This window comes from Chrysemys picta, chromosome 2, assembly GCF_011386835.1.
Source record: "Chrysemys picta bellii isolate R12L10 chromosome 2, ASM1138683v2, whole genome shotgun sequence".
In the NCBI taxonomy this organism is placed as follows: Eukaryota; Metazoa; Chordata; order Testudines; family Emydidae; genus Chrysemys; species Chrysemys picta.
The window spans coordinates 145,606,160-145,619,155 of NC_088792.1; the positions used below are offsets into that span (position 1 = coordinate 145,606,160).

Sequence of the window (12,996 nt, forward strand, 5' to 3'; positions counted from 1 at the left end):
AGAACAAATCATGTCAAACCAATCTGATAGCTTTCTTCGATAGGATAACCAGTCTTGTGGATAAGGGAGAAGCTGTGGATGTGGTATACCTAGACTTTAGTAAGGCATTTGATACGGTCTCGCATGATATTCTTATCGATAAACTAGGCAAATACAATTTAGATGGGGCTACTATAAGGTGGGTGCATAACTGGCTGGATAACCGTACTCAAAGAGTTGTTATTAATGGTTCCCAATCCTGCTGGAAAGGCATAACGAGTGGGGTTTCCCAGGGATCTGATTTGGGACCGGCTCTGTTCAATATCTTCATTAATGACTTAGATATTGGCGTAGAAAGTACGCTTATTAAGTTTGCGGATGATACCAAACTGGGAGGGATTGCAACTGCTTTGGAGGACAGGGTCATAATTCAAAATGTTCTGGACAAATTGGAGAAATGTTCTGAGTTAAACAGGATGAAGTTTAACAAAGACAAATGCAAAGTGCTCCACTTAGGAAGAAAAAATCAATTTCACACATACAGAATGGGAAGAGACTGTCTAGGAAGGAGTACGGCAGAAAGGGATCTAGGGGTGGACCACAAGCTAAATATGAGTCAACAGTGTGATGCTGTTGCAAAAAAAGCAAACATGATTCTGGGATGTATTAACAGGTGTGTTGTGAGCAAGACACGAGAAGTCATTCTTCCACTCTACTCTGCTCTGGTTAGGCCTCAACTGGAGTATTGTGTCCAGTTCTGGGCACCGCATTTCAAGAAAGATGTGGAGAAATTGGAAAGGGTCCAGAGAAGAGCAACAAGAATGATTAAAGGTCTTGAGAACATGACCTATGAAGGAAGGCTGAAGGAATTGGGTTTGTTTAGTTTGGAAAAGAGAAGACTGAGAGGGGACATGATAGCAGTTTTCAGGTATCTGAAAGGGTGTCATAATGAGGAGGGAGAAAACTTGTTCACCTTAGCCTCTAAGGATAGAACAAGAAGCAATGGGCTTAAACTGCAGCAAGGGAGGTCTAGGTTGGACATTAGGAAAAAGTTCCTAACTGTCAGCGTGGTTAAACACTGGAATAAATTGCCTAGGGAGGTTGTGGAATCTCTATCTCTGGAGATATTTAAGAGTAGGTTAGATAAATGTCTATCAGGGATGGTCTAGACAGTATTTGGTCCTGCCATGCAGGCAGGGGACTGGACTCGATGACCTCTCGAGGTCCCTTCCAGTCCTAGAATCTATGAATCTATGAATTTCATAGGATTGTTCCATAAGATGCTGTTTTTTGACTAAAATCAGCTGAAATTTGTTGTGTGTGTTGGGTTCCATGAGACTGAGGCTCAAAATGAAACTCTGGGGGCTCTGAGCCCAAAGTAAGGCCCCAGTTTTTCATTGGTACCTGCACCTGTGCAGATCGCCAGTGACATCAATAGGACTCCATACAGGCACAGCTGACCCCAGTGCAGGACTGTGCTTTAAATCTCTTGAGTTTTGCACATGTATTATCATGTCAACGAAAATAACTGACCAACCTGATTCCCTTCTGTGATGAGATAACTGGCTCTGTGGATATGGGGAAAGCGGTGGATGTATATATCTTGACTTTAGCAAAGCTTTTGATACGGTCTCCCACAGTATTCTTGCCAGCAAGTTAAAAAAGTAAGGATTGAACGAATGGACTATAAGGTAGATAGAAAGCTGGCTAGATTGTCGGGCTCCACAGGTAGTGATCAATGGCTCGATGTCTAGTTGGCAGCCGGTATCAAGCGGAATGCCCCAGGGGTCGGTCCTGGGGCTGGTTTTGATCAACATCTTTATTAATTATCTGGATGATGGGATGAATTGCACCCTCAGCAAGTTTGCAGATGACAGTAAACTGGGGGAGAGGTAGATATGCTGGAAGGTAGGGATAGGGCCCAGAGTGATGTAGACAAATTGGAAGATTGGGCCAAAAGAAATCCAATGAGGTTCAACAAGGACAAGTGCAGAGTCCTGCACTTACGAAGGAAGAATCCCATCCACCGCTACAGACTGGGGACCAACTGGCTAGGCGGCAGTTCTGCAGAAAAGGACCTGAGTATTACAGTGGACGAGAAGCTGGATATGAGTCAGCAGTATGCTCTTGTTGCCAAGAAGGTTAACGGTATATTGGGCTGTATTGGTAGGAGCATTGCCAGCAGATCAAGGGAAATGATTATTCCTCTCTATTTGGCACAGGTGAGGCCACACCTGAAGTATTGCACCCAGTTTTGGTCCCCCCATTACAGAAGGAATGTGGACAAATTGGAGGGAGTCCAGCAGAAGGCAACAAAAATGATTAGGGGGCTGGGGCACATGACTTACGAGGAGAGGTTGAGGGAACTGGGATTGTTTAGTCTGCAGAAAAGTGAGGGGGGATTTGATAGCAGCCTTCAACTACCTGAAGGGGGGTTCCAAAGAGGATGGAGCTAGGCTGTTCTCAGTAGTGGCAGATGACAGAACAAGAAGCAATAGTCTTAAATTGCAGTGGGGGAGGTCTAGGTTGGATATTAGGAAACATTACTTCACTAGGAAGAGTTATGAAGCACTGGAATGGGTTACCTAGGGCGGTGGTGGAATCTCCATCCTTAGAGGTTTTTAAGGCCCGGCTTGACAGCCCTGGCTGAAATGATTTAGTTGGTGTTGGTCTTGCTTTGAGCAGGGATTGGACTAGATGACCTCCTGAGGTCTCTTCCAACCCTAATATTCTCTGATTCTATGGTTCTAACTGAGTCTGTGTTGTCAAAGCTTGTGTATGGCTGTACAATGCTCAATTTGTCATGATTCTGCAGCACAAAAGCCCATTTTATATTGAGAGACAGAAAGAGAGAGAGAATTGTCTTATTTGAATTAAAAAAACCTATATAATCCAGCATGTTATATTGTATTACATGAGGTTATTTGAGTCATGAACCTTAATCTGATCAAGGCAACAAAACATGATGTGGATATTACCCAGGGTAATGTGGTGTAATTAAATCTTTTCAGAACAGACATCCACTGTCACACAAATCTAAATTTTGGTTGCTTTTCAATGAATCTGTTGTTTAACAAAAGCAAAAATGTAAGGCCTCAGCTGGTGCTTTCTCAAACAATAGTTACTGATTAGTGGTACAGTCAAAGGAAGGAGAGACCCTCCATTTTAATGGACCAAATTCCGACTTCATATAATTTAAGAAACCAATAGCTAGGAAGAGAAATGTGAGAAACCAGTAGCTCAGAAGGGAGCTATAGTGCCTGACTCCCAAAAATCCAAAGAGTCAACGGAATATAGGACTATCTTAGTTGTGTCTTTGATTAACCATGGGAGTTCATTCAGACGAGGGTTAAGAAATAAAGAATTTAGTCAATGCATTTTTGCACCTGCCCCATGCATGGCCTCTGCACTATTCTGATTACTCTGACTTTGGGCAAGTAATTTGCTTTTATATAAGGATTCATTAGCATCTGCTTTGGATGAAAGGCGTAAAGGCAGTAAGATTTTGGTTGAGCAAGTTCTGTTTTACTTTTAGTAGCTGCCTATAATAAAATTACTTATTTGAACATTTTTCATTTCTAGAACTGCTGCCATTCTTCACTTGTAGTTATTCCATCTATTCCCTCACCATGGGGCTCTGCAATACTGGGCCAAGTTCTGCACTGACAGACTCAGTACGACTATCCTGAATTAAAAAATAAATAAAAATTGGACTACATAAAGTGAAGTCAATACTGAAAGTGGCCTATTAATTTATCCTTCAATCTGGGAGTACAGAATTCTTTTCTTGGTGTCAATAGCATTAAATTCACAATTTCATTCCTCAAATTTATTTTCCATCACATTTGTTAATGACATTCATCCTCTGCAGTTTATTAACACATAAGGAACACTGGAGAAGGGAGGCCATTTTGTGTTTGAAAGGATTGTGTGCCAAGACTAAAGACAGAGGATAGGAGTCCACATGCATTTGCATGAAACTGAAAAGAGTCAGAGAAAAAAATATGAAACAGAATTTTAGAAATAATTTTAAAATACTAGATTCAGAAATAGGAGAGAAAAGTAGGTAGCTGGTGGTGGTAGGAATGCTGTGAAGATCACACAATTACTTGTGAAATACACTTTAGCTTGTTTCAAACATTTGTATGTTTCTAAATAGTTTTAAGCAACTCTTTGCATTATTACTTTTAGAGATCTCCAATAGAGCAGATAAACAACTTGTATAGTGTTGCTTGGAAAACCAACCATTCAGCTAGGAGAATAAGTCACTGTAATAACTTGAGACCAGTAGTAGGACAAATATATAAGGATGTAATGGAGAAATATCAAACCTTAATACAGACCTACCTTGCCTACATATTGATAATCAGAGCCTGTATACTCCTCCAGCAAGAAGAATTGGTTCCACATCCAGCCCCGTTTCTGGCGGTGAAGTGCTTTTCCATCACTCCCTGATACACGTGCCACAAAGCCTTTCGGTTGGTGGTCAGTTGTCCTTCTGAATAGCATTTCTGCATAGCAGGAATGTGGCAGACACATCCAGAGCAGCAGTAGCAGTAAGACTTTTTGTATTATCATAGTTCTCCACTGCTGTCTGTCCTCCAAGCCAGATGGCTTTGGAGTCAATAGTGTTGTTTTCCTGGATTACCTTTTGATGTCTTTTTAGTTGGCAGTGCGGCCAGGTGATTTCCAGTAGTTCATCTCCCTTCCATACATATTCCACCAAATCCTCAAAGTAAACATAAAAGACACAGTGTAAGTTGAAAACATTCCATTTGCCTGTGACTGACTTCATATCGTACTTCACAGTACAGCTGTAAAGCCTTACAGCAAAGAAAGCAACCGGTTATTTCCCACGTGCACCTAACTGATGGCTGATGTGGTGACTATAAACGTTTTCTGTCAACCTTCACCAAGTGGGAGGGTTGCAAATGTAGTAGGTAGCTGCTTTCAAAACATTACATGAGAAACACAACAAAAGTGCATTGAGCTGATTAACTTTTTTTCTTAACTTTTCAGTTTAAGAACTTTGAGGATTTTTTTTTTCATGTAGACTAGGGGATTTAATACTAATAGCACTTACATATTAAATGCTGCAGCCTTTACTTCAAATGTTTTCCACCTGATTTGATTTACAAGTAATCCAGTGTTTTATTAATCTTGTTATCCAGAGGCCTGAAAAGACTAATGCAAAGCAATTTTAGAAACCACAGAAATGGTGAAACACTAGTTCCCCAAGGCACTTTAAATGGCAAAAGGGAACATCATATGCATCAGAAGAAATGCAACATGACAAGAAGCAAACTTTTTAATATAAAAAGTTCTTAGTATGTAGTACTTACAGTATGAACTGAGGTAGCATGCAAACAACTTTAATGCAGGGGGGGAAATGTTGAAATAACTAAGACCTGATCTGATTTGATGTTAAGTTATAGTGAACTCAGGATTTTTTGGCTTACAATATACTTAAATTTGACACTCAACTATTACTACAGAGAGAAAAAAAAGTAAATCCATTTCCAAACTTGCTTTTTTAGGTTTGTGTAGCATTTTATGTTTTTTTCCTGACACAATAAGGAAGCATTTAGCACCACGGTGAAACAATAGGCCGATTCCATCAATATCTTATGTTGACATCAAACAGAAATAAACTTGTTTCCAATCTTGTGCCTATGCTCCTTCTCAGCATATCACTCTTCACAACTGTTGACACCATTAGCTGATTTCCACTTTAAAAGATTCCAATTTGGAAAATACCAAACGCTTAAGAGCAAATGTCTGCATGGCTCATTTAGATTTGTTTCAGCAGGCAAATCATGTAAAATACAATTAAAAAAAAAAAGAATATTAACACTTAAATGTTTTTGTTAGAATCACATTTCATCTTTAATTTCATTCCAAAGAACCACTGTAACTTGACCAAAGCTATTTTGAAATATATTAGGTATAAATGAAAGATATATAATTTTGTATCATAATGGTACATTATGGACTTTAAGTATATACAATTATTATTACACATTATTCTAATATGCATAAATGTAGCAGACAAAAATTAGTAGCTATAAATAAGATAACTCTCTCTATATGCAAATAAATATATAAAACAGTGGGGAACTAATGTTTCATCATTTCTGTGGTTTCTAAAACTGCTTTGCATTAGTCTTTCAGACCACTGGCTAACAAGATTAAAACATTGGATTACTTGTAAACCCACTTTGTGCACCCTATTCTTTCAGTTCCTCTTTGCCAAGCCTCCATTACCACCTTCTTCAACTCTAAAAATATTCATTTTAGCTGTAACTCCCATAAGTACCTTAAGTACCATGCCCAACAGAACTCAGTTATACACATGACTAAAATGAGTAACTACATACAATTATTACTGTAACACTTGCCTTCCCTTCTCATTCTCCACATTTATGTTTCCCACCCTCACTTATTGTGTCATGTCTAATTTTTAGCACCCAAATTTGGCAGAAGTCTGAACAGAAGTCACTTGGATTGTGTATGAACACAAAGGACGTGACTTTACCATTAATTCAGTGGGAACAAGATTGGGCTGTTTGATTGACATTCCTCAACAATCTTTTCTTTTACTTATTCGGTAAAGGGGCTAGCACATTTCTGAACACTAATAGTGCACTTCTGGGGAATAATAATAATAATCTTTTCACAGTATTTTGTCTTAAATGAAATAAGAACAGCTTTGCATAGGCTACATAATGCAGTCTGCACCCAGAAGTGTAGAACTTGTTAATTCCTTTCTGGTTAATTTGTGAGAGAGAAATGTTGGCATCATATTTCAGCATCTTTTTTTTTTTTTTTTTTTTTTTTTGCAGACCCCACTGACCCCTGCTAAGGGGGAAATGGTGTCTGTTGCTAGGCAGCAAGAGTATATGAATGTTCCTATGGCTTTTTCTTCTCAATCGGATATATTTTCTCTACATTTTCTTATTGATTTTTTTTCTCTTAAATCTGCAAAGGGAGTATATAGAGTCAATGCTTGCAGCTCCTCAGTATATACATATACAGTATTCTTCCATATGCAACAAAAAACCCTGAAATGATACAGAAACTTGGTGGGTTTTCCTTTACTTCCCTGATTTGGACACAACATTGTTTAGCATACCTTAGAACAATTCATTCGGCTACATTGATCACTGACAGAAATCTATTGACTTCAGTGGCTTTACACCATGGATGAATACAGCCCTAAGCATTTCAGATTCTTCCAAGTAAAGCTGTGTAAAATTTTCATAATCTTTTCCTTGGCTTGGGGTTTTGTTACTGACCAGGTGACTTCAAATTCACCAATCCAAGAAGTTTCTAGTGAGGCTAGGCTGGTTCATGGTTTGGGGTGGAAAGCATGTGAAACTTGGTAATTTCACATGGTTTCGAAACATAAGACCAGATGGAATTCAAAAGCTAACTTTTGCTTTGAGAGTTTGGGTTTACTCGGAGCTGAGGGACTGGCAAACATCACAAAGTATTTGTGCTGTGAGGAAGGACTTGAAGGGTGTCATCCACAAACATGTTCACGGTAATTTGCAGGAATGTAAAAGTGTTTGTCATCATAAATGTCAAACAATGCACCTCATTGCTTGTCCTCGTGCTCTGCTCTGGGTTCTAAAAAAAAGTCACTGTACTAATTGTTTTCTTCATTTTGCAAAAGTCTGATGATGAGTCTCTTACCTTAGTGAGTTTCAAATATTTTATTGTTTTACATAATATTTATTTTTAAAGTCATTCATAAAATATGAGTATCTCCCAGCACAATGTATTACTGTGAGACATTGCTTTACTGTTATGTGTCTGCTTCTACCAGGATGCACAAATTAAAGTTTGCTTTTGACTTTAATGAAAGCAAGATCAGGACCCAGGATTATTCCATTGTAATGATATATTGCCAGACCAACACATCCTTACTTTGTATGAGAAAGGAGTATTTATGTGAGCAAAGGTGGGAAGGATCAGGCTCAATCATAAGTGTATTACATGGGGTAGGTACCTTGTGTTTACTTGTTGCTGAATAGCACTACCACAATTCTGTGTTGTCCATATACCCATACCTATATTTTTTTATTGAGAGAGAGAAAGAGAGAGAGAGAGAGAGAGAGAGAGAGAGAGAGACTAAATCTTGTTCTTAGCTGATGTTTCTTGAAGTCAGAGGGAGTTGCATATGTACATCTAAGCAATGAACTTGGCCCTTAAACCTGTTACTATTTTCCCCAAACATGGAAAGTTATTGGATTACTTATGTAAGGCAGATACAGTATCTTCTTTCTCTTGCTTTTCCCCCCCATAGGTATGTATATTCCACTGTTCACACATCACTATTTCATGTAGAAGTGTTGTTAAATTCCTCCTGGGAAATAATGCTTCAGTGTTAGGGATTGTTATTGAATTTCCTTCTTGTTAAATTAGGTCAGTGGAATGAAAGCTCTGATGGAATTTGTTAAAGTTACAAAACTAGCTAATGTACATGAACTTGGCAGGCTAGGCTGCTTAATGGATGTATACAGTAGGGTTCTCCCCCTTAGACTTCTCTTTGAGTTCATCCTGCTGTTTTAAGTGTAATATTAAGTTTGATGGTCACCTACTTGAATGAAATAAAATGTACCTTAAAAAACAACGACAAAACCCTTCTGCCTAATATATTGCAACTAGTAGTGGCAATGTCACTAAATAAAGGGCACTGGGGGGAAATGGTATTTTTGGTTTAGAGTTAGATGAGAAGATACAAATGACAATGAGGCATCCCCAGCTCGGTACTAAATACTGCAAGTCAGCTGAGATTCCTCATTACCTTATTAGAGCTGATCTAATCCTGAAACCGTTACCAGCTTCTAACTGTTTTCACTTTATTAGTGCCACTGGAAATTTCTGGGAAACATACCCAAATTCTGATGGAATAGTGTCTCCAAAAAGTTATGTGCAATTCAGCAGAATTTCAAAAGTTAAAAAAAACACACACACACACACAAAAACATTAATTCAGAATGCATATGGAAATACTGATGATTTCACCCAACTTTTCCCCTAAGATCTCTCCCTTCTTCCAGCATTCTATGGCCAGGACCATGCCCTTAAAACACTATTGAATATTAAAACATACATTCCGCTATTTACAATTTTAAAACCTGAAACCTTATTCCTGTAAAACATTATTTCAAATTAAACCAAATACACTGAGAAAATGGACTGTGCCTGATTCTGCTCTGATTGACACCAATTTAGCTTCACTTACAGTACTTCAAAAGAATTACCCTCTCTGTTTTCTGGTGAGAATGCAGAATCAAGCTTGATATATTCTCGCTAATATGTCTACATTACAGTCTATGTTGATATAACTTATGTCGTTCAGCAGTGTGAATAAACCACCTTCCTGAGTGACATAAATTATACCAACATAAGCGCTCGTGTGCACGGTGCTATGTCGGCAAGAGAGGCAAAACAGTTAATATAAAATGGGAACTGATTTGGATTCTCTGCCCCAAATTTGATCTTGAGCAAACTTGAACTGATTTTTAAGTTTGAAACATTTCAGAAATCTACTTTAAAATTATTTTACCACTCTAGTGTGCCTCTGCATTCCTGCTTTGAATCAGAAATAGAAGCAGATGTGCCAAAATACAATGTGAAAGGCTATTTGCATCATTTCAGGCCTGAGCAGAAGCATGAAATCCCATGATCAGGACTTTTCTCACAAAATTTCCAGTCCAATTTGCAGATTTCAAGGCATTCACAAGTAGGTTTGGATTATGTTAGTGTCCAGATTCTGAATGCTTTTCCAAATCATAAAGAACCTTTGAATCTTTCAAGAGATGCCCATCACGAAGTAACATTGCTCCCTGGTTTCAATATGTCTGAAATGCCACAAGAGAAGCCTCTTGCACAGTGATTCACTGCTCATGCTTAACATTTCAACCCAAACAAGAAGGTACAGAGATTAATGCAGAATTTTTTGAAAGTTGGCTTTTTGCACTCAAATAGATCAGAGTAAAATTAAGTTGGAGGTGTGTTCTAGCTTCCTGAAAGTGAAGTGACATATGACACTGACAAGATATTGAGCAACAATAATCCACATACAGCTTCAATAATGTCCCACAGTCCTGTACCACAACATTGTGAATATTCCAAAGGAAGGTATTTTTCTGGTCAGAGAATGTTTATAATGAATTAAGATAAACTGTGTGGGAGTTTCTATGATGAGAAAGTTTCCATTCTGTTAGGGCTTATGATGGAACAGATTCTGCTCTCATACCGGTTTTCTTCTGGTGTAATTCCACTGACTTCAGTGGAGTCACCACTAATTTAATTGGTGTAAGTGAATTCTAAACTCTTGAGTCTACTCAGCTAGCCTTTAGCAGAGTGGGCAGGGCAGTGTAACTGGATATATAATTGCTTCATCTCTCCATCAGCCTCAGAAAATCCTACATTCATAGGAACTTGGGGGATTTCAACCTCTTTTGCTACATCTTTAATATAAAGAACAAAAAAATGAAGACTGGAAAAAGAAAAATTCTTCTGATATTCTAGACCACAGCATGGTGAGTGGCAGCTTGTGTAACAGATTCTGAGCACATACAAGTGGCTTTTCCAAAACACAACTAAATAAATACTCAGAGTATAACTTTGTCCTCATTAAAAAAAAAAGAAGAAGAAGAAAGATGTCCTTTCAACACAGCTTCAGTTTCCATAATTGAAAAATAAAAATAAAGTTGTTTCAAATGACCAATTCTTAGAGGATTTTAATTTTATCATTCACCTTATTATGCATTAAAGGTCATTTTACTTTGATGCATGTAATTGTGAAGATGCCCCCAAACATGTTCACAAATTGACTGCCTAGATTTGAATCAATGGATTAATTGATAAAGTGACAATAAGATGGTCATTTTGCTACCTGAATCTTACCGGCTCTACATTGTACACTGCACTGGACACATTCATAATTGTTAGTTTATAATATGTATTTGTAAAAGAGACATCTATATCTCTGAATCATCTTCAGTTCACGTTCCTAAGTGGATAAAGGTGACTAAAGTCTGCATGGTTAGCTGCTAAACTGGACACAGTCAAACTGAACGGTTCAGAAAAACTGCTTCCAATTAGGGATGGTGAACTCATTTCCCCCTATTTCAAAGCTGCATGATACAATATGAATGTTCCTTTCAAGGCCAAACATTATTTTATCCATGTCCCAGTTAGGAGAAAGAAACTGAAAAATAGAACAGACAAAAAAAATTCTAAGGAGAAAAAAATGCCGAGCAGTATTATTACTTTTGTCAAGAAAGTGTAATATTGTTGTTGAGTGTTAGGTGGAACTGTACTGAAATCCTACTATTTTTTTAGCAATGATTCATAGTTAAGAATAAGTATGTTTGTGTTTTATACAACAAAACATTCTAAAATTTCACACCTTTAGAAAAACCCAAACACATTATGTCTTAAAAATGACAATAAGGTATCTAGTGTGTCCTTGACTAGCATAACCCATCAATACTCACTATCACCCCCCACATACACACACAGCTGTAACTCTTTCTTCTCAAATTTGCAAAAAATATGTTACACTCATAACTAAACCACACACACAAATTGGTAGGTGATTAAAGGAATTGAGATTTTATAATCATCCAGTCCCTTTCACCCCCTCTGTATGACCCACCCTGAATCCCTAAAACACTCCAGACCATACCTTGTTCCCCATCTCCTACCACCATTTCCATAAAGCCTGTCCCTTTATGTGCACCTCTGTACTCTGTACCTTTTGTGCCATCCCCTCTCAACCTTACATGATTCCTCTATAGCATCTCAATACATTCCACCCCTTCTATGCGCACTAACTGTACCTTCTGAAGTTCTTTGCTAACAAGTTATTCCTCCTTCCACACCCACCTTCTGTTCTCTATCTCCCGACTCATTTAAAGTTCCCCCAACTATACGATCTTGAAAACATGATTTTCCACCAGTGTCCTCCTGTCTCCTCTCATTTTGACACAGGGGATTTTAGCTCCATCCTGCTTCTCCATGGTATGTCCCCATGCACCTCCTCCTAAACTATTTTTCTACCGTATTTATCTCCCACATCCACCCACCTAACCTACTTTAATCTATTCCTTTTCTCCTCGGATTCAGTCTAGCAGCTGCTTCAGCCTGAAACCTGAAGGCTTTGTTTATATTTTGCCTCACCCCATCCACAAATAAAGTACTTTCTCTTCAATGTCAACCAAAGAAAACAAACGTGGAGTCTGTAGGCCAATTTACCATGGAAAAAAGAAGACTCCAAAAAATAATACATGTTTTAAAAAGAATAGGCAAATATTCAAAAATACCATAACATTAAAATGGCATTTCTGATTTTTAGCAAACATCTCAGAAAACAAACAAACAAAAACTCTACTCTGAAAAGAGGTGACATGCAAAAAGTCAGGAATATTGAGTTTTTCTTTGGATAAACTAGGGGGAAGATAAAAACTTTGAGTTTATATTAGGAGGTTATACCTTTAAGTTGACTACAGAGCACTCAGTGATACATCAAACACACATAAAAATGCACAGACACACACACTACATGTAGGTCACCAATATAGTGTGTCTGGACTAGAAGGGTACTCAAGGTCCCTCCCATTCCTACAATTCTATGAGTCTATGTGCAACAGCTGTTGAGTGATTATGAATTCATTTGTGTTTTACCAGTTGAATTTCACTTGAGAGAACTTTGGATTTAGATTAGAAGAAAAAATATTAGCGAAGTAGGTATAATTTGTGCATCCCCAAGACAGCACAATTGGTTTGCCAAATTTTCAACCTCTATGGGATACATGTATAGTACATGAGATTTCAATAAAGGAAGTATGCAAATAATTACAGTGAAATATCCAGGCAAGTGGATCTATTGGGATCACCGTAATGCTATAATTTAGAAACATGTACCAGAGAAATAAGTGCACATTATCTTGGTAACAATACATTTACTTTTTCCTTATTCTGTTCCAGTCCATCTTTGAT

At 38.0% G+C, this 12,996-nt stretch overlaps 1 protein-coding gene across 3 annotated transcripts in view; it reads right to left on the bottom strand.

Annotated features, from left to right (window-relative positions):
* Window positions 1-12,996, bottom strand: part of CDH10 (cadherin 10) — a 155,055-nt gene that overhangs the window by 99,221 nt on the left and 42,838 nt on the right. For all 3 annotated transcript variants that reach the window (XM_005291559.5, XM_005291561.5, XM_042859893.2), the window contains exon 2: window positions 4,327-4,708. In XM_005291559.5, coding sequence (XP_005291616.1) covers window positions 4,327-4,557 — 231 coding nt within the window. In that variant the 5' untranslated portion in view covers window positions 4,558-4,708. The remainder of the gene's footprint in view (window positions 1-4,326; window positions 4,709-12,996) is intronic.